This window comes from Meleagris gallopavo, chromosome 2 (genome assembly GCF_905368555.1).
Source record: "Meleagris gallopavo chromosome 2, MGAL_WU_HG_1.1, whole genome shotgun sequence".
Taxonomy (NCBI): Eukaryota; Metazoa; Chordata; class Aves; order Galliformes; family Phasianidae; genus Meleagris; species Meleagris gallopavo.
Genome location: NC_139405.1, coordinates 53,631,263 through 53,654,107, shown reverse-complemented (window position 1 = coordinate 53,654,107; position 22,845 = coordinate 53,631,263). Strand labels below are relative to the sequence as shown.

The following is a 22,845-nucleotide window of genomic DNA, read 5'->3' as shown; positions in this document are numbered from 1 at the left end:
GCTGCAGGACTGCAGGTGACCTGGGGAGTTCAGTGGCTTGGAACTGATCTTGGTTTTTATTTTTCAAGGAGAGCTGAGATCTACACAGTGTAACAAATGACTCCACACCACTCCACACCAGAGTTTGGGCTGGGAAAGAGCAGGAGGTGGGGAAAAAAAAGGATTAAGCTACCGAGATGTCTAAAAAGTTCAAGTAGAATGTGTGGAATTTGACAAAACAAGTGATTTCACCCCTCATTAATTAATAACTAGCAAAAATACTTCTGGCTGTGATTCCATTGGAGATGGTATTTTTGGAGAACAACAAAACAAAGCAAAACACTGTAGCAGGAAGGACATTATTTTCCTTCATAAAGGTGTAACCTTTGGGGTTGAACTCTAACGTCCCACTTAGACACAGACATACACCACTTTACTACCACTGAAGTCCAGACAGTGCCTCTCCCCTGCTCCATGCTCCCAGTGTCAGAGCTGCTGTAGATACACCAGGGACAAGCAGAGATCCACAGATTCTCAGCGAAATGGTGTTGGATTTGCAAGCCCACTCTCCAGCTGTATTTCTCTCTAACACAGAGTATAGCTGGCACTCAAAGCGTTACCATTCTAGAAGTGCATACCAACAGCAAGAACTATGCAGCGCTTCTCTCCTTGTCACTGCTATGCTAGGCCACCCTCTGCCACCCAAATCTCTCATTCTGATCCAAGTTGGATCAGTAATTTCTCCTGTTTAATTTGAAGGAACCATTATATGAAAGCATGTCCTGCCCAATCACCATGCAGACTTTCAAATGCAGTTACAGAGAAAGAAATTATCAACCAGGACTCTAAAAGAGAAGGGTTACGGTGCTTCCTGAAAGCAGGAGTGCTTTAGTGACAAGACAGCAGCCCATGTAACATTCATGGTACACTCCTGTGCACTTGGGGCTTTCCGTAGGGTCTCAAGAGTGAAAATTCTGCTGACAGCTATCCCACTGAGGCTTACTGCCATCTCTAGGCACAGCCTTGTGGAATCAGAGCTTGAACCTCCATGGCCAGATTCCTGTTGTTACTCCATCCTGCTAACTACATTAAAAAGCCAGTAATGGGCATCTCTGCTCATGCAAACACCTCACCTCTGTCCCTCTGAACAGATACTTCCTTTGACTACCCCCCATCATAGTATTACTCCCAGCAGTAACTTAAGCACTGAAGCAACACAAGCTCTGGCCTTCAATGTTTGTTACACAACAAGCCCATCAGGAGGAAGGTTAAAAGAAATGTATTAGAGCAGATTACAAAGCAACTAAATGAAGCTGTGATGCTTTAATAGCCTTACAGCAATTTCTAGTGAAACAAGAGTGTTAATCCCAACAGTCTGATCTAATTTAATTCCAGGAAACTACCTTCTGCTGCTCTACATATCTCACTCAGATACCATTCAAAAGATTTTCTTTTCCTCCTAAACAGCATTCTTTAATGTAAAGCAGCAACTGGGTACATATAGAAAATACCATTCCACTATTTCCTTAACTCTTGACATGTATGAGGTCCTGTCTGTCTCCACAGAGTGGGGTCAGATCAGCCTGGCTTCTGCTGCCACTGGGTGGGAGAGGAAGAGGTCCACATATGGTACAAGTTGTGAAGTTCATCTGTAGTTGCATTGATAAGACACTTGTACTTCTCTCATTTGTTGGCTCACCAAAGAAAACAGCTGTCATTAAATATATATATATATTATATGAATATGTAATTTTTTTTTTTTAAAAGCCAATTGAATCTCAAGTTTTCTCTCTCCTTCAGTGGAGTCACCGAACTTATGCACCAGACTCCTGAGCAAGGTGCAAGAAAGGCAGTGGCCACTGAGTGCACTGTTATGTAGGCAAAATTCAACAGATTGCATTTGGTACAGTTAATTAACTGGTGGGGAGACATTCCCATAGGAGCTTTCACCAAACATGTTCATCAGCAAAAATAGATAATGGTTCAGTTTTAACAGGCTAACTTTTTGGTGTAGGAAGGTCAAGTCTTCCAACTCCATCTACAGGCCAGCAAGAGACAGTCACCTTAAAGGCTCAGAGGAGGAAAAACTGCCACCAAACCATACAAACTCGCACATTCCCCCAGTAGCTTTGGTAAAGCTCTCCTTTCTCTGCCATTACAAGAAGTGCCAAAGATTGATCTTTCTTTTGGTCCACTGAATATGCCCAAGAAGGAGGTAGAAATAAAAGGTAGAATCAGGCTTGGGTACACTGCTGGCTCATGGCCAACTTGTCGTCCACCAGGACGCCCAGGTCCCTCTCTGCAGAACTCCTCTCCAGCAGCTCATCCCCCAGCCTGTATTGGTGCATGCAATTATTCCTCCCTAGGTGTAAGACTCTACACTTGCTTTTGTTGAACCTCATCCGGTTTCTTACTGCCCAGCTCTCCAGCCTGTCCAGGTCTCGCTGAATGGCAGCACAGCCTTCAGGCGTGTCAGCCAATCCTCCCAACTTCGTATCATCAGCAAACTTGCTGAGGGTGGCCACTATCCCCTCATCAAGGTCATTGATGAAGATGTTGAACAAGACCGGACCCAGCACAGACCCCTGGGGGACACCACTGGTTACAGGTCTCCAGCCAGACTCTGCACCACCAACGACGACCCTCTGCGCTCTGCCAGTCAGCCAGTTCTCAACCCACCTCACTGTCCACTCGTCTATCCCACACTTCCTCAGCTTTGTTATAAGGATGTCGTGGGAGACAGTATCAAATGCCTTTCTAAAAATCAAGGTAGACTACATCTACCGCTCTTCCCCCATCCACCCAGCATGTGACAGCATCATAGAAGGCCACCAGGTTGGTCGAGCACGACCTCCCCTTGGTGAACCCATGCTGACTACTCCTGATAACCTCCTTTTCTCCCAGTTGTCTGGAGATGGTATCCAGCACAAGCTGTTCCATCACCTTTCCAGGGACAGAGGTGAGGCTGACAGGCCTATAATTACCTGGGTCTTCCTTCTTGCCCTTTTTGAAGGCCGGAGTGACATTGACTATCCTCCAGTCTTCAGGGACCTCCCCTGTTATCCAAGACCTCTCAAAAAATGATGGAGAGCGGTTCGGCAATGACCTCCGCCAGCTCCCTCAGCACACGTTAAGATGTTATTAGATGTTATCCACATCTTATCTAATAACATCTTAACATCTAATATCACTGATATCACTGTAAACAAACAGAAGTTGAACTCTTTATCCAAATGGCTGATATATTGTCCTAGAACAGTGCACTCAGCATCCAGATTTCAAAAACTCAAAGAACCCCAAATAAATCAAAGCCAGGCTGTATACGTCATTTTCTGGCTCCTCATAAAAAATCTGTGAGAATAAATTCATTTGTTTTGTTCTGCTTTGTTTTGGCTTGGATTTAATTGTTCAGAGGATTTTGTTTGTTGAGGGGAGCTGTTTTGAAACTGGTAGATATGTACCCTTGAAGTAGAGACAATATCTATGGATCGCTATCTCTAAGGAAACTGTTGGTGAAGCTGTTTGTTTGTTGTAGTTAGCATCAACATCTAAGGAGGTGTCTCAACATCCTCATCTCCCACCACAGTCAAATAAAATGACTAAGATTTAAAATAGTTTAGAATATTTATTCAAGGTAACATTTCTCAGTTATTTTCTTTACTACATTTTTGATTGTTACATTACATTTCTGGCCTTTTTTTTTTTTTTTTTTTTTTTTTTTTTGTACTTCAAATCAGAATCTCCTTTGTGCCAGAGACTAAGAGGACACCAACAGACCAAAAACAAAACTGGATAACATGCTGTATTTAAATCTGTCCCTGTAAGTATGCCCAGGAGGTCAGAAACAGACAAACCTTCAAGCTTGGAAAATGAGAATGTCAAACATAATGAGAAAGTGAAAAATGGTTTTGTAAATGCATTGCAGTAACTTGTGTAAGGAGAGGAGGGTGATGAGGATCTTGGTTGGTTTGAAACCCTTACCTGCAAAAGCAATTAATCTTCTCTTGAGAAAACATGGGAAACTCTTTCTATGTAGAAATGCAATGATTGTGCATAAAAACAAGGAGGAAGTTTGTGTGCCCTGATAAAAATGTTCTTTCAAAGTCCCAACTGCAGGGTTGTTCATCAGAGCAGATCTTACATTTCCCTCTCACATAATTCCTTCCCTTTTAAAAGGACACTAAATAATTGAAGATCTCAATGTGCGCTCTTGTGATCAGCCCCAAACCCAGGAGAGTAAAGATTATTAGTTCACAAAGCCAGTCATGGGGAAAAGAAAAAAAAAGTTAAAGTTAAAATGTAGTTTGCTAATACGTTTTTTTCTTGCAAACTTCCAATCAAATCATGGAATCAGAGAATGGTCTGGGCTGAAAAGGACCTCAAAGATCATCTAGTTTCAACCCCTTGCTATGTGCAGGGTCACCAACCACCAGACCAGGCTGCCCAGAGCCACATCCAGCCTGGCCTTGAATGCCTCCAGGGATGGGGCATCCACAACCTCCTTGGGCAACTTGTTCAAGTGCGTCACCACCCTTTGTGTGAAAAACTTGCTCCTAAATATCTAACCTAAACCTCCCGTCTCAGTTTAAAACCATTTCCCCTTGTCCAAATCTCCTTTAGTATTTCATGGGAACAAAAGCAGTGAAATCAATGAAAAGTAAATGCAGCATAACAGCCTGCCACAGGATGTTTTAGGCAGAGCTGTGCTGAGTGTAGGACAAGAAGGATGACCACCATTAGGTGTGGGTCTCTGGTAAGCACCTCCTTATCCTTCCCTGCTGTGCTCACAGACTACAGAGCAGTGACTGCTGAAGTAAGACAGAGAAAGAAGATAGTGTGGCGCTTGGTGTGACCCATCATGTCATTTCTCTCTAGCTTTCACATCTTCTGCTTGAGTATGAGCCCTGATTAATGAACTGTACTGAATGGGCAAGTATCCCTTTCAAAGAGGCATCATCCTACATATGGTGAAAAGTAACATTTGGAGCCAAATGAAGCAAAAAAACTGAGCTGTAACAGCAATACACAAATGCCTCTAACCAGTCAGGTTTAGTTGTGCTTGCAGCCTCAGAAACTCTCCCTTTCCCCCAGCAGATGCCTGTTTCCTCTTCCATAATACACCCTAATACCAGACCTAATATTCAGACCTGGACAAAGGATGAGGAGATTTCCATTTTGCTGTAGAAGTTACATACCTGCCTAAGCAGCTGACTCAGCACATCAATGCCCCAGGTAGAATCTAGCTTCCACATTATCTTGGACCCAAGTCTTCACCACTACACATCTCACTACACTCAATTACATACAAGGCTATCCACACTGAACAATGGTTCTCAGCACCTTCCCAGACCAATTATTTTTAACTTGTAATTATTTCCCTCCAAACATTCAGACATGCCTCATACAAGATACCCATTATGCTGTGAGGTACCTCCTGCACTTGAGGGGACACCCCAGGAAGGACACCTCTCTAGGACTCCCCCTTTTCTCCTCCCAGTTGACTGGTGAGGAAAGTTTTCCCTTTTCGCTCTCTTTTTTTTTTTTTTTTTTTTTTTTTTTTAGAAACCTGTCCCTTTAGATAACTTTGAGGTCAGTGTATGCCACCAGCCCTGTTTGTAAAGCGTTGTGCATTTAAGGCTATCCCACCCGCCTTTGTGCAACAAAGGTCACATCCCTGATTCAAGGCCTGAGTGCAGCTTTGCCCGCAAGCCCAACCAACAACAACTGCATTTGAGAAAATAAAACTTTTGCTATGTCTTTAGATTTGTCACTTTCCTATATATAAGATTTTCTGCACATATTTCAATTCTGTAGCAAACTTTAGTGCACAGCCCCCTGCAGCCTGTGCAATTTCTCCATAAGCTGGAAGTAGGAATCTTCAGGTTCAGAACAGATTCATTTTCAGGGTGCAAACTCTAAATTGAAACATACATGTGTTATTGCAGAGTGTGCGCGCTAATTGAAACAAATTGCGTGTTAATTCAAGCAAAGCACCGTTCCTGTTCACCTAAATGAAAACAGCGCAAAATTGCCAAAAGCCTTTCATCCGATGCCCTGATAAATAATGCACACTTCAATTCAAAAAGTTTCACATGGATTCAGAAGTCCATGGATTGGAATCATTTTCTCCCTGAAGGAAAGCCTTTCCTTGACAGCAGGGCACAAAGTCAAACACTCATCTAACTCAGTCTCACACAGATGGGATCTGCAGCTTCAAGAAAGCTACTCAACCAGTCATAAAAGGGGGTTAAGGAAAAGCAAGTAACAGTGCCTTCACAGACCCCAAAGACCATCTACAATTGAACACAAGCCAGCAGCACGTACTTGCTGGAAGGCCAGCAGTAACTTGGGCTGCAGCAGAAGAGAGGTGGCCAGCAGGGAGAGGGAGGTAATTGTCTCTCCTTTACCCTGCCCTCATGAGACCCCATCTGGAGTACTGCATCCAGGCCTAGGGCCCCCAGTATAGAAAGGATGTGGAGCTGTTGGAGCAGGTGCAAAGGAGGGCCACAAAGATGATCAGAGAGCTGGACCACCTCTCCTAGGAAGACAGGCTGAAGGAGTTGGGCTTTTTTGACCCAGAGAAGAGAAGATTCTCAGGAGATCCTGCCCCTGTTCTCAGCATTGGTGAAGCCCCACCTCGAGTACTGTTACCAGTTTTGGCACTTCAGTACAGAAAGGACATTGAGGTGCTGGAGCAGGCCCAAACAAGGGCAACAAGGCTGGTGAAAGGCTTGGAGAATATGCCCTATGAGGAGAGACTGAAGGAACTGGGGCTGTTCAGTCTGGGGAAAAGGAGGCTGAGGGGAGACCTTATTGCTCTCTTCCAATATCTGAAAGGTGATTGCAGAGAGAGCAGAGCTGATCTCTTCTCACTGATGACAGGATGAGGGCAAATAGCCTTAAGTTGCACCAGGCTAAGTTTAGGTTGGTATCAGGAAACACTTCTTTACAAAAAGGGTTGTTAAGCACTGGAATAGGCTGCCCAGGGAGGTGGTTGAGTCACCATCCCTGGATGTGTTTAAAAACCATTTGGATGTGGTGCTCAGGGACATGATTTAGCAGAGGGTTGTTAGAGTTAGGGTAGTATGGTTAGGTTGTGGTTAGACTCTATGATCTTTAAGGTCTTTTCTAACCAGAGTGATTCTATGACTTCACTGTGACCTCCCAGTACTTGAATGGAGCTTAGAAGCAGGAAGGGGACCAGTATTTTACACAATCTGATAGTGACAAGACAAAGGGTATGGGTTTATACTAAAAGAGAAGATCTAGGGTAGATATTAGGAAGAAATTCTTTATTCAGAGGGTGGTGAGGCACAGGCTGCCCAGGGAGATCGTGGCCATTCCATCCTTGGAGGTGTTCAAGGCCAGGTTGGATAGGGCCTGGGAAGCCTAATTTGGTGGGTGGTAGCCCTGCCCACAGCAGGGGGTTGGGACTGGGTGGGCTTTAAGGTCTATTCCAACCCAAGCCATTCTGTGATTTAGGGCACAATGGATATTCTACTCCCTATTAATATCAGAGGCAATACAGCATAGAGTTACACCCCTTGTCTCTAATGTCTCAGCACATCAGAAATAGGAATTATTTATAATTATTTATTACCAAATATTACCTCTGAGAGTTGGGAAGGTGCCCATTTTCTGCACTGGCTTCCTAAGAAAGTCTCTCTGTTCTTGAACATTAGAAGTAGTATTAACAACACTGACTGATAATTTTCAACATCCTTTTATAAATCTTTAAGAAAAACTTTAAATCACTCAGGTGTAACCATTCCACCTTAACTATTTTCTCCAGGTTGACAGGATCAATCAAAATGGGTCAATGAATTACTTCCAAGAACAAAGGCAGGAGAAAAGAAGAAAAAAAAAAAGACTGTTTGATTCATGCTAAAGTCTGAAGAGCTCCAAAGTTCTGCCTCCTGCTCATCTCAAAGCATCAAGCCTGACACCTGGCTGAGAGGCTTGGACTAGAGGATGCTCCTCCCCTGAGTCTCCACAGAAAAGCATGCCCAACCTATTGGCATGAACTCCATGAGAAATAGGTCTCAAGTGATCCACAGAGTTGCTAGAAACCTCTCTGATGTGTTACCACAGATTCAATGTGGAGTGGCAGCACTTCAGTTTTGCACAAGCAGATCTATACAGATGCAGTGTATTACACAAGCTGCAGAACCCCTGGCAGCAGAAAGACTGGCTCAAGTGCTCTCGTAGCCTTCCTAACAGGTCCACTGGTTGTAAAGCCAAAGAGACAACCATTGTTGTATATTCCAATTACCTGCATGACAAAGGACTATGTTTCCCCAAATTTCCACTTGGCCTCAGCTCTACAATGTTAAATCACTCTTGAAGATGTTCCAGAGGCCAAGAATTCACAGCACTTGTCAGTCTTTAAAATGCACACCTTATTTTGGCTAAAATTCATCAAACAGAGCAAGGATACCATAAGCAGACATCATCTTTCTCTTCTCCTCATTATTCATGGCAGTCCCAAAGCAAATTTACAGTAAGGTTTTAAAAATAGCATTCATAATCTTAGGGGTTGTATTAAGACCTTAATTAAGATGGTATGTGAACATTTCATGCTTGCACGTGAAATGACAGATTTAAACCACAAGCCTCCCAAAGGAATTTATTTTAACACTGCGGTTTAGGATGGATAGTTGTCATTGCTGCTTCTGCACACAGTCCTGGAACACCAAGCAGAGGAATTTGGCTGTCTCAGTGTGACATGTTGAGTCAGAACCCAGCTGCTCGGAGGACACAGCAGTTCACACCTGGGTTGTCTGACTGCTCTGAACAAGGTCTACAGTTTTCTGGGACCAGTGACCTCAAAAGAACAGTTGAAGAAAGAAGTCCAAACAAGAAATACAACTTAAAAATCTTGACCCTCTGATTTTGTGTTATCAGACCTGAACAGAAATTTTGCTTAAACAGACTGACCTTGAGATACCATACAAGCCACATTGCAGTTGAATTGGGTATTCCCCACAGCCTCCCTCTGCTCAGAGGAAAAAAGAAAAAGACACCTTCAACTTTGAGAGTAATGAAGCACTGGAATAGGTTGCCCAGAGAGCTGGTGGATGCCCCATCCCTGGAGAGACTCAAGGTCAGGCTGGAGGGGCTCTGAGCACCCTGATCTAGCTGTAGGTGTCCCTGTTTATTGCAGAGGCATTGGACCAGAGGAATTTTAAAGGTCCATTCCAACTCAGACAATTTTATGATTCTACTAACTTCTTTCTCAGTAAGAGTAAAATCCTGAACCACTCAGATTAAATATTGCTCCCATTAGAGGTTAATATACATCCCCGACATTTTATTTGCTTGAAGAACACAGCAAAGGCTTCTCACTCAAAACAACCTCTACTTAATAACTCACACCCTAGAAGCTAGTAAGCGAGCCCTGAGTCAAATACACTGACAACTCACTGCTGGAAGCGTTTGTATACTCACAGTGACCAAACCTGCCCTGGCAGCTTTCTCTCTCTGGATTTACCATTAACGTTTGCATTCTCATGCTGCTAAATAATTCAGCATAGCATTTAGCCTTCTATCCTTGTCTCTCTATGCAGCAGATGCTCTCACTGTTTACTGTAGGCATGAGCCACAGGGAACAAAAACCTGCCTAGATCCTTGGTTCTTCTGGCGCTCTGTAACAGAGAGGGAACTTTCACTCTTGGTATAGGAGCTTTTTATTATTATTTTGTTGGAAAAGCATTTGCTAGATCCCTAAATATAGTCGGTTATTTATCTGCATGGAGTCAGGACCATGTGGTCTCAGCTTCACATGCAAATTCCCTTTTTAATAATCCTAATGCGGGGAGCCCTCCAATCAGAGCACTATCAGCCACGGGTCCCTGATACCTGATGCCAGCTTTACTGGTAATGTAGGCCACTGAAGCAAATCCAGGGAGATTGACTTGGAAGTGAAGAGAGAAGAGGAGATCCGCCTGCTTGGCTTCCTTACACGGGGGTTTCTATTTGTTTTCTCCCTTTGCTCGGGACTCAGAAGGGGACACAATTTCCACACGAGCATTTGTGGAGAGCAGCCCACGGGGTCAAGGCTGGGAGGAGGGGACGCAGCCACAAGCAGTCAAGCAAGGTGGAGGCACGAAGGCAGAAGAGCGGGTGGACGAAAGCATGAGGCGGCTCCTGGGCAGCAGCTGGAGGAAATTTGGACACGCTGACAGGGGGAACTACGACTGGCTGAACACTGAACCAGGTGGGCCACTTCTGGAAACAGAGCTCCAGGTCTGTACCTGCCAGCATCTGTGGCACCTCCTTTGACTTTGCATGTGTGTATGCATTTGTACAGTGCCTCAGTGTATAGCACAGATTCAGAGTGGGGGTACTGAGCTATCAAAGCAGTAATGCTCAATTACATAGAGCGAAAGCACGTATGTACTGTTGTGGTTTTAAATGCATCTGTGGTGAAGGAAAAATCATTAGAAGAAAAATCTTGCTGGAGCAGCTGCTAAATAAGTTTCTTTAAAGCAGAATGCATTGCTCTATTCCTTGATTTCCTTTCTTTTAAATACATGTTTATGCTTTGGGTCTGGTCCCGTGAAGCCTTTCTGCAGATGTTAAGAGTGAGTATCAGGCAACGATGAACTCCTGTTCTCTAAGCTGCGCACTGATTACTTCTGAGAGAGGATCACAGGCAGGCGAGTGGGGAGGAGGGGAGGGAGTAGCTGTCAGAGTAGAAAACACAGTCTGCCTGCTTGTGCTTCTCTGTGCTTTTGTGTAGGGAGATGGCTTCTCTGAGGGGAAACTAATTTCAAGTGCACATGTACCCCTAGTAAACACCTATGCCAAGTAGCACTAGTAAGTACACTGGCCATGCTACTTAGCTATCAAGTGTACTACTGTAAAAGAAAAGCGTAGGTGTGTGGGGATGTCAAAACTGGAGGAAAAGCAGCTTTAAAAACAACCCTATGATTTTAAGAGTCTACCTCATCAGTAGGACTGCTGGCTTATGAATTGCAATGACTTTGTACCTTGAAACTGGTTCTGTCCGACTGTGGACAAAACACATTCTAACAAGTATTTAACACTTGAGTGTAAATCTAGGCTCACCTCAAAGTTGTGCGTCACTGTTGATGTATACAAAAACTCATCAAAATGTTTTCCTGTTTGTCAGAGTTTGGCTTTTGACAAGCAGTAATGCTTTAAGCAGTAGGGTGGAACATAGAAAAACACCTGGGCATGGGCCACCGTTATTGACTTCAAAGCAGACTGTTCCAAATCCACTGAAAACATTTCAGAAGTACCTGTTTCCTGATTCAATTTCAAGCGCCTTATCAAAAACATTAGTATGAACATAGGCTCTATTTAAAAAATCATTTCAATGTTTTAAGAACTCAAGCAAATCATTAGCAACACAATGAATTTTAGCACCAGCCACTTCAATGGGAATTTAAGGAAGTCAAATAAACTTTCCTTTTTCTATCTTTATAAGAAAGCTTCCTTTAAACTCATTTTGCCTTATGAGGTCCTTCCCTTCTAAAGTAGCAGGTTTCTTTTGCCTAAACAGCGTTCAGGGCTAACCTCATTTAATTCATTATGGAAATGCCACACAACAACTCATCTGTGCTCTCCATTTCGCTCCTTTACCAACAGGCATGAGTAAGAGCTCATCTTAACTCATATGGTTCACATAATCTGTAAGCCAGCAACTGTACATGCTCAGCACAGTAAAAAATGTAAGCAGGCAGATTACCAATGAAAGGCTTTACTATTTCTGTGCTGTTCTCCATGTTTTGGAAAACTGACCCTTTGCTTCACTCCCCATAAGGCTGTAAGTGAAAAGAATTAATGTGGCAGGAACTAATCCACATTGCCCAGACCACCCAACTAAAAATCAGTTCTAGGAAAAAAAAAAAAAAAAAAACCAGGTCTTTTTAGAACATTAATCCCTTTTACTGCTGCACATTTTCCTGCCTATCTCTCGTTATGAGGGCTATTTTCCTTGCATTTTTGTGGCTTATCTCATGCTGGAAGTCCAAGTCTTATTGTTGTCAATTACAGAATCCATGGTAGCTACCCATGGTAACACAGGCAGAGTATTTTTAATTACTGAAGATGCAGCTTCATTTCTAGGGCATTTTGTTTTCCAGTTCCAGCAGTTGTTTGCCACCATACATACTGGCCCGCTGTTTCATTTTTAGCTTTAGAACTCCAGAAAAAAAAGATTTAGTTTTATTATAGTTTTTGGTGTATGTATTATGGCTATAATTTTTTCCAAGAATTTATGTCAAGATCTCTGCAACATTCTTCATAGCCACTCATCTCAGAAACGGGCACAAAATTGCAACTGAAGTACTGGGATCAACACCACTCAGTTTTTTCCCCAGTACTTTAGTTGTGTTTAGATATATCTATAAGCTATTAATCAGTTGCAGTGAAAGTTTCTTGAATCACATCTCCATGCAAAACCAGACTGAAAAATGTTTAGCAGTAGGCTGTGTCACAATGGACAGTAACTCACTGTGATTTATGCTTAAGGCCCTGAGCATCTGTAAATTCACATCCAGTCCCTCAGTCCATTCTTATCTGCTCGCCACGCTATGTATTCTCCATGTCTCAGACCCTATGTGAGGCCACGTCCCAGACCAGGCAGCACCAGGCAACTGTAACACCAGGCTGTGCTTCCATCAGCACAGGAATGAAATGACAACAGTCCTCAGCCATTATTCAGAACTGCACTTGCACTTTTTTCAGTGCAATTCATACAGTCATAAAGGTTGGAAAATACCTCTAAGACCATCTAGTCCAACAACCAGCCCACCCCACCATGCCTACTAACCATGTCCCTCAGTGCCACATCTACACATTTCTTGAACATCCCCAGGGATGGTGCCTCCATCACCTCCCTGGGCAGCCTGTTCCCACGCATTATTCCTCCTTCCAAGAAGAATTTTTTCCTAATATCCAACCTAAGAAAGAAAAAGAAGAAGAAAAAAAAAAAAAACACCACATTCATAGTGGTGATGCATTTGGCTGGAACTGGGACTCAATATACCTTTTACTAGTCTCAAGTGTCTAACACTTATTTAGGACAGAAGGTAAGACTGCCAAACACAGCTGCACACAACTCACAAATATTTTTAAAAAGTATTTGAAACTGACAGTTTGCTCCCTACAAATTAAATCTCAAACCTGAAAAATGTGTTCTTCACTGATAGCAAAAAACGCTATCCCATAAAAGCTCAGCTCTTCCAAGTAACCATTAAGAAAGTACTGCAAGCACTACAGGCTCAGAGAATCTCAATAATCATAGCATACAAACTAAAACAATTTTTTCCTCACTTCTTGTGTGTAGTGTTTTAAGAACCAAGTAAGATAAAGAAAAAACAACCAGCAGCAAAGTTTTTAAAACAAATCTCCCATATTTATTAAATATTTTAATATCTGCTTTAGAATAATAGCTAAATGTTTTCTTTGAACTTCTTATAGCTCACTTGACGGTGAGGTAAGACAACAGCATGTACTGCCAGAAGCTCATTAATAAGAAATGATCAGTAAATATGAGATAATTCTTTAGTACGCATTTCTGTGGTTAAAAGACAGCTGAGAAAAAAAAAAAAAGCTTAATAGCTAATCCATGATAGTTTTTATGTATTTTAAAATGACTTCAGTGGGTTTAGCCTCAGACCCACAGCAATTCAGAGGGAAAAAACAGAAGGCAGAAATCTGCTCTGTTTTGCTGTGACAAGTAAAAAACAATTTACATTCTTTTTCCTAAGCATTACCACATACAAATAATAATATGACTATGAAATGGAGAGGTAACAAAAGCATGGCAGATAATCAGTTGAACATAGTTACAGCATGTTTATGTATCTACCAGAACAACCACAGTTCTTGAAGGATGAGCAGAGAAAGTTTTCATAGACTCTAGACTAAATCTGAATGAGATCCAGTTATCAGAAGCTAGAGTTAGATAGACTTAGACTGGAAATAAGTGCTATTCAATTTTAAAAGTGAAGCAAATACAACAGAAAAAAAAACATGCGTCGCTGATGAAAAAAAACACCATAGCTTGAAACTTCTGACATACTACAACACAATTCAAAAGCTTGGTGCAAAGGTCTTTTGTCCGTACTTTTAAACAGGAAAATGATTCTGGGATAGCTGGCAGAACAGGCTCAAGGATGTTCTGGCTGTCCCAACAAACCAAGTTTTATTTGGGGCTGACTCGTAAGGAATAAAGCAGCCAAAGTCCAGGTATTGCTGGTGGTTGGTCCTGATGGAAGGGGCAGCTGTTATGATGTTTGTACTTTAAAGTTAACAGTAGAGATTTCCAAACAGAAATGACACTATCCAGGGATTACTAGCCCTTTTCCTCTGCAATTTAGTGTTGTCTGAAGATTTAAAAGCTTAACCAGCCTCTCACAAGAGAACAGGTTCCAGCTAATCCAAGAGCAGTAACAGCACATACCAAAATACACACAGTTCCAGGCTGTTGATATATTTCCTCACTCACAAAAAATGATTTTCCTAGAAACCCAGCTCTCTTAGCTACTTTGTCATTTATATTGCCTCTTGTTGTCGCAAATAGAATTTGACAAACCAGTAGCCTGCAAAACACACTGTGTTAGTGGCACTAATACAGACAGAAAAGAATTCGGGAATGAAACTGCTAGGTCATTCTTGGGAGAATATGGTGTGGTTTTTTTTTCCCTCTGTGATTAAGAGATCTCCATGCATCCAACACACTACCTATTTGCTTTTATTACAGAGTAGACAACAGATAAGTTCAACCAAAGACGACATAGAGCCATTTCTGTGCATCATTTTGCCTGCCACCATGATGCTCTTCTTGGCATTCCTGCTGCTCTTCCTGTACCGCCGCTGCCAGCGCCCCATCCCACAAGGGCAGATCTTCAGCATTGACCTCCCTGAGGCCCTGCCTGAGCACGACGTGTCCAATTTCCTTTCTGTGCTGCCCTGGAACAGCGAGCAGAGTTTTCATTACTCCACTCTCCTCCCGGATGCCACATTCCTCTCCATGTGCTTGCCTCCATCCTACGAGGAGGCCACGACAAAGACTGCCCTGGATGAGGCTCACATTGAGCTCTCTCCAGACCCAGTGCCTCCTTACGAAGAGAGCACACAGCCATCCAGCAGCACCAAATAAGCTTCCTACGGAAGTACCTTAGCTGAAGCATGCTGCCCCTCAAGGCGCAAATACGGATCTGCTATGGCCTTTAAAATTAGCACAAATAATCCAAACAAGGCAAAAACCAACGAACTGCGAAGGAGCAAACTTAAAGGAACAAGAAATCAGAATATTCTAGAACAAGGTGAAGAATATCTTCCACCTGTAGCAAAGCTAAACACCACATCAGTTCTAGACCGGTAATGAGGAAATCTGAGAGAATGGAGTATGTTGTATGAGGATTAAATTTACAGATGGATGTGAATCTGCCCATCTGCAATCCCAAAGAAATGTAACAACACTGATGGCTGGACTTGATGATCTTGAAGATCTTTTCCAGCCTAGATGACTCTATGATAAATTATACTACAGATTTACCAGTTGCAAAAAGGGCTTTTAGCATGAATCTATGCCACTTTAGCTTTTTCTACTTTATGCGTTTATTTTTCATTGAGTTCCTGAAAAGTTGATTTATTTAGTCAGCATGTCTTAACATCGCATCATTCTTCAGTGCTCTGGAACGATCGATCACAGCACTCAGGAATGCAAATAAACTCTAAGGAAGTTTTCCAATTGTCCCAAAAAGTACAAACCATGCATCTTTTCTGAAGGCTGACTTCTAACACTACTGAACAGTGAGAGCAACCAGAGAAGACCAGATCATTCTGGATGAGGAAGACTCCAACACCATCACACACAAACACACGCATTTGCTATAAGGCCTACAAAATCCCGAAGTTCTAGGCTACTGGCTTGACTTATTTTCCAGTGTACAGATTAAAACAATAAATTCTGTGACCTTTTAGGTACCATGTGTTAAAGAGATAGGGAAAAAAAAAAAATCAAATGCACAAAGGGAAAAATTTGGTTGGTATTTCAAAACAGCATTGCAGTCACTTAACCACTAGAGAGAAGTAAACATCATTTAAACGTGTTGGTGCATGTGGTTCTCATGAGGGCTGGCATATCGTTGCTTTTAGAGAGTGACATATCTTTACTTTCTTCTTACAGAACAGCACTTTCACCATACTGACAGATGCTCTTGTTGACAGATAAAATTCAGCCTCCGTTCTTTCAAATGTAACATTTTGCCTTAAAATATCTGCTATGTTCTGCAATTATTTACACTGTTCTTTAGCAGCTTATCCTTGCCATTCTAGTGCCTGAAAGCTATCCTGGGCTCAATATTCTAAGCTGCTCTCCTGTTATCTACATTACGAGTCAGGTAAATTCTTGAGTGATATTTCCAGAGGTCGAAACTGATGTTCTAGTTCTAGAACCAACCAAAGAATAGGTATTCCCTCCAAGAACAGAGTGATCATCTCCTACATAGTATTTATTGGGTAACTCAAATCCTGCATTAGAAAAATCGTTTGTTTGCATTACTATAGAAAAATTAAGAACAGATAATTTCTCATGTCCAAATTGACAATAATATATATCCCTTTACTTCAGTTCCTTTCTCTAATAGACTGCTTTTAATTTCATCTAGAATTAGCGTCTTGTACTTCATTCCAACACTGTTTTATCTGGTCTTGCATGTTAATTGTCCCTAGAGGGTTTTAACCTACCCAGCATCTCATTCTTAAATCTTCACTGCAACTCAAAGGTCCAGTTGATAAATTACTCTCCATAGTGTAGCAACTGCCACTGATCATATCAGCCCATGTAACCACAGTGACACTGTCATTACTACTGCTTGATCATGTCCTCTGTAGCAAACATAGCTCAGAGTCCAAAAGGAACTCATGCTCAGCTCTGCTCATCTGAAAGGGAAAGGCTTACAGCACACCATCTAAAAAAAGAGTAATTGGTATTTCAGCATTAAATGAGATGACTGAGGCATTTAACTTTCAAATACAGAAAAAGTAACTGCAAACAGAACAAAATGACTCTTTGTACTTCAAGCAGTCTAGTCTTGTGCCGGAAAGATTAAGCTGCAAGAAAAAAATTCTAAAAGCAAACTACAGTCTAAAAGAGCAGTAAAGCACTGAGAGCATCGTCTCTGGTCATAGTAAGAAGTTGAACAATCATCTGTCATCAGTGAAGGACGCTAGTTGGGATCAGGAATGCTTAGATGTCTTCCCTGGGCTCTTCCCTGCTCCTACATCATAAGGCTGTGTAAAAAATAAGGTCTGTTCATTGTTTCTAAGTTTTATAAGAAAATAAATGACTCTGTGAACACCAGACACCGTGAATTTTCACATACGTACATAGATCACTGTAAGCCTGTGCTTTATAACCGCAAGGTGCACATAGTTTTTTTTGTTTAAATCCAGTGAAGATTAGAACTTATTAAAATATTATTTTAAATATAATTATTATTATTAATAATAATAAATATAATAATATTTATAATATTTTAATATTATTAAAATATAAAAACCTGCTAATACACACACGTGGTCTTCTGAGTTGTGGGCTCACTGTGACATGCTGGGTAACACTGCTTCAGTTTTTTAGTAAGATAACGCCAACAGCCAGGAATGCCATTACGTAATACTAACTATAAACAAGTGGTTGTAAGAAACTGTGGAATAGTAGAGGCACCCTCTTACTAAAAAAAGTTTCAAAGGCTTAGAGGGCAATCTCTATGCTCGACCTCTCTGAGAGCTGTCAGAGTCCCTTACTGCCCACTGCTTTGCGGGCTGAGATGCACACACACCATGTACAGACGAAAGCCTTGTGCTCAAAATGCATTTAGAGGAAAAGAGCACCAATAGTTTATACAAAGTAGTTCTATTAAATATGCACTGAAAGAATAAAGACCACATTTCCTACATAATATAATGGTTTAATATTAATGGAATATCCTAAGCACAGTAGAAGCTCATAAAATGAAGTATTCAATGAAACTGATTCATGGTTACATACAGACCAAGCATCTGGCACCTATTCATTACTACGCTGAAAACTAGCTCAGGACTCACTTGTCTGTACTTGCTAGTGGTGAAATGTGCTTTCAAAACAAGACAGCCAATGCTTAATCTTCTGAAATAACCACTTTCCACTCTCAGTATAGAACATAATCATTGTCACTGGTGTGCAAAGGGAGAAGTAGTATTTCAGTGCACACCTATCCCTGAGGACAGATGCTCATTTGTAATAAATATTTTGATTAATAATTCAGTCCTGGTTTCAATGAAGTGGAAGAAAATGAAAAAGAAAGATACGACATCAAGTCAGCGTGTCTTTGTAATAGTTCAACAACACTACAGTGGCCCTGATAATAAAAGAAATGGCTTAATCTACAGTGACAAGGATTTTACTTGGGTTCCTAAGCCCTCAAAACATCTGTATAAAGACACACAACGGCACACTTTTGCCAGTGCCAACTCCACTAGCAATAACTACATACATTCTAGTAGTAGAAGAACTCTTATGAATGTAATTCATAACCAAATCCATGTTTTTAAGTCAACTGATAATTAAATGAATTCCTCTAATAGACGTCCAAGCACGGAGAGTGTAAAATGGAGAAATACTATTCTTGCTCCATCTAAGGAACATGCAAAAGAATATACTCACTGCAAAAATAATTAGAGAAAATGCACATCCAGAAATATACCTCTCACGAACTTGCTTTTCTCTCCCTTATTTCCCATTTTTCACTTCTCTCTCATTTGGTTTATTTCACTTTCATACCAGATTAAAAAAAAAAAAAAAAAAAAAAAAAAGGCAACACAGAAAGGGAAACAAATGCTATGGGCTGACCCAAAGTCACAGAGATCAAAACTAAATGTCAGATGTCACGTTCTACCCACAATCTGGAATTTATGATGAGTTTCTCATCATAAAGTACATTGCACGAAACCGGTTTTTTCTACAGGCTAAACAAAAACATTCAAGTATATTTCTACAAACACACTTCACTACCTGTGTAGGCAACAATATGTCAAATCGTTTAAGAAGAGTGTCTAAAAATACAGTACGTGTTTCAGCACTGCAATATTTGTCTCTTGTCTTTTTCTTCCAGTTTAGGAAACACACAGTTGACAAAATCCTCCTAAATCACTGGGTCCTCAAGTTCATTCAGACAGAATGTACATTTGTCTTTTAGACATGAAAGTCAACTTGAGGAGAACTACCTTGTGCTGTATCTTTCCCCCCTTAGCAGTCCTGGTGCTGCAGCTTACACCCACCCACAAGGCAGCAAGTCTCTGTAATTTTCTGGTAATGTGAGTATAAACTCCTTTTGTTATAGTGCTTTTATTCTTTGGTTGTAAACCCTGATTTTCCTTAAGCCTAGGAATTAATTCCACTTGAAGTCTAATCATCCTTCTTTTCCCAATCTCCTCCTGTTTTCTTTTTAAAGGAAAAAAAAAAAAAAAAAAGGAAAAAGAAAGAAATCCATACAAAATGGCTTGATATCTCAAAGAGGTACTTATTTCTGTTTCTAATTTCCCATCTTTCCTCTTTAAACAATTAATCATTTCTCTTGCTCTTTATCTATGATATGAGATTGACGCTCATGAAGAATTTCAACATGTTGTTACAGTTTGTGTATTTCATTGTATTTTTTTTTCCCCCTTTAAGACTTCCGAGATTTGTTCTGGGATTACCTGCTTTGAGAGCTATGTATAACCACTTCATTCACTACCCACACACACATAGCTTGAGGGCTCATGAAACAAGGTTGTGTCTCTACCACATTGCAGAAGAACAAGAAAGTTTATGAACACTCTGATTCTGTACCTCTAATTTTCAGTTTATAGACTAGAGATACCAGGGGTCTGCACACTGCTCTTAAGCAACCATAATTGGTGTCTAGGAAAGCTGGTTCACACACATGCAAAGTAACCACATCAGTACATTAGAACTGCAGAAATGTTGACATCCCTAGAGAAAAGGTTACATTAAAATGATTTTTCTTCTCAATGTTTATCTTGTGCATATCATTTTAAGAGTTGCAGTATCCAAAACATCACCTGGAATAAATAAAGTCTTCCAAGTTCTCTCTACTGCCTACTAGCATGACATATAATGGAATACAGTACCTTTCATTTCAGATCACAGGTTCCGAGTCACAGGAAGACAAAGGCTTGCTCTGTCCCAAGCCTGGTATCACTCTGCTGCCTGCTGTGGGGAGGACGCTGTCAGTCAACTCCATGTGATTGCAAAGATTCCAGACTCAGGAAAGCCCAAGACAAGAGGTCACAGTTATCCCTCTTGGCACCTCTGAGATAGACCAAAGAATACAGAGGTTCCTGCTCACACTGTGTCAGCCCTCATCTTCCCCATGCCAAAATGCACGGGGGTACCTTGGCCACACCTCCTGCATTGTGAAAGGAGAGAGGAAGCCGGAAAAGTTCACAGGCTGACCCCAGCAGTTTTCAGAGCAGGTGAAACAGATCTTCCATCAGCACCTAACGAACTTGCCTAGCCACTCCCAGCACTGCACATTTCTTTGCAGGCATAGAATTGGAGGAAAACTCACCTCAGCGTTCTTTGCTTGTTCTGTGAACAAAGCAAATTAGTAATTAGTAAGTCCTGGGGATTTTCTGTAAGACTTACTTTTAACATAAGATCTCTATTATTAATTCTCTTCCCAACAATCAAGACCTAGGCCATCAGAATATATTTTTATTAGAAAAGAGGCAAGTTAACATGCTGATAACATCTAGATTTGTGTGCCAGTGGTCGTGGCCTTTATGAACCAGGACTTGAGTGAGCACCTCTTCTTTTTCCTAAAAATTTGACCTGGTGTAAACTACAGCACAATGGAAGCGCTGCTGCTTGATACTGCATTTTATGCTTTGCAGGGCAGCCAGAAAAGAAGGCTCCTTTTCTGATTATTCCTTATCTAGTTTACTTATACCTTATTTTAAATGCAAAATCTGAAGAGATTTTAGTGACAGGGCCACCCCCTGTGGAGGGACAGCACCTGGCTCAGGCAAAAGCAGCTGAAGGTGATGGCAGCAGGTGGCAATGGTGGCACAGGGCTGGCAGCAGCCATTTCACCCTCCTCCCCACACACACGCCCGCTGAGTTAATCACATTAATCCGCTTGTGCAGCCTGCACCACTGGGATCATCCCAGGTTTGTGAGAGCTGGCCAAGAGGCTCTCTGTCCTCGAGCACTGAGACAACTGCTGAGAACCAAGAAGTCACCGGCACCTTGTGTTCACTGAGACCTGGTCAAATGCTCTCAGTGGTACAAGTGCTTCCCCCCTGTTTTAAGCTTAGTTTCTGATCTTCCTCCCCTGTTGCCATCAGGTGCCTGCAGAGCTTGCATCTGCATTCTCCTACTTTATACCTTTCTCTAGGAGTGTCCATGCTGGTAGCCAGCCTTGGCCCACAGGTACCCTAAGGAGGGACTGGCTGGAGATGTCACAAGGCAGTACAGGCAGCAAGAAGGAAGCAGGGTGCATGCTGATTGTTGGATGTGTCTAATAGCTGTACCAACATGACTGTTAGGTGGGAAATAACACAGCTGAGAAATATCACAGGGAGTGGGGAAGGCAGCAGAAATGGAGAGGAAGGCAGAAGTTACTTCACAAAAACCATGCTACCTTCTAAGAGTTACCTTCTAAGACCTTTTCAAAGCTCACATCAACAATAACTGTAGATCTTAAGGTTGCACATGTGACCTTATCAGAAATTAAAGCAACTTTTAAACAATCATTGTACAGCCAAAAATGTTCTTGGCTAGTTTCAATTAGATCCTAGTGCTGGTCTTGAGAATTGGTTAGATGCTTCCACCTGGCCTAGCTTTTCCAGTCCCACAGGCAGCTGTGCTCTTTTTTCATGCCCCACTGTGAGTATATTTAACTCTTTCTAATCTTCAGAGTCTCTAAAATAAGCACTTTACAGGGATCAGAACAGTCTTTTTTGCTAGATCTTCAGAGTGCTCTGCCTATAGGGAGCTAACCCCATTCCTAACAGGCTTCCCAAAACCTAAACAGTCAGGACCAGTACCAGTCCTTCAGGCATACTCACATCAATCCCAATGCTAGGAGTCTCCCACATAACTGAAGAAAAAGATTGTATTGTTTAGTAAGGAAGGTTTCTTCAGGAAATTAGTCTAACATAATGATTGTTGCATGTGAGATCAGTCCTTCCTTCTCCTCTTACTGGTTTTTACACCTTTTTACACCTCTCACTGCGAAATCCATATGAATTACCTAATTTCAAAAAAAAAAAAAAAAAAAAAATTAAGTTTCATTGAAGTAGGAAAGGGGAGGTAGTAGTGACTCCACTAAGGGCAAGACTGTAGTATTAGTTATCTCTTGAAGGTAGTAAAAAATCTGCAGAGAGGAAAGACTCCATAAATATTGTGAGCATATTATTCTAGCATGCACTGTGTGATATGGCAGAGTATCCAACAGGAAAGGTACAGAAAAACAGGCACTTGTACTTTGCTCTCAGAATTATGGCAAGACAATGAACCTATATCAGATTTATTTGCTTTACTGCCCGTTGTCCAGAATTAAAAGAGTCAGTGGAGCCTATGAAGATGCCACCAAGATAGAAGCGTACTTGAACTCCATACTCTTTAGCTGATCTGCTAGTTTCTGTGTGCCATTGAGCTATTTTAACTTATCTGGTCTTCTGCAGGGATAAAAATATAGATGATTCCCCCATCGATCCTGGTGCAGTTCTACCCTGCATCCATCTTTGCAGTATTTTGTCAATTTCATATGAAAACAAGGCTGATATAAGCTTGTAATACAGAAGTCATTATCCACCAACCACGCACATTAACTGGGTTGA

At 41.6% G+C, this 22,845-nt stretch overlaps 1 protein-coding gene across 1 annotated transcript; it reads left to right on the top strand.

The window, feature by feature from the left end:
• The first annotated feature begins 64 nt into the window (after window positions 1-64).
• Window positions 65-18,810, top strand: SMIM28 (small integral membrane protein 28). Its single transcript, XM_085217206.1, is given in 4 exon segments — window positions 65-3,799; window positions 7,772-10,224; window positions 14,714-15,088; window positions 15,090-18,810. Coding segments are annotated over 3 exon segments (531 nt in total). The 5' UTR covers window positions 65-3,799; window positions 7,772-10,113; the 3' UTR covers window positions 15,135-18,810.
• The last annotated feature ends 4,035 nt before the right edge of the window (window positions 18,811-22,845 follow it).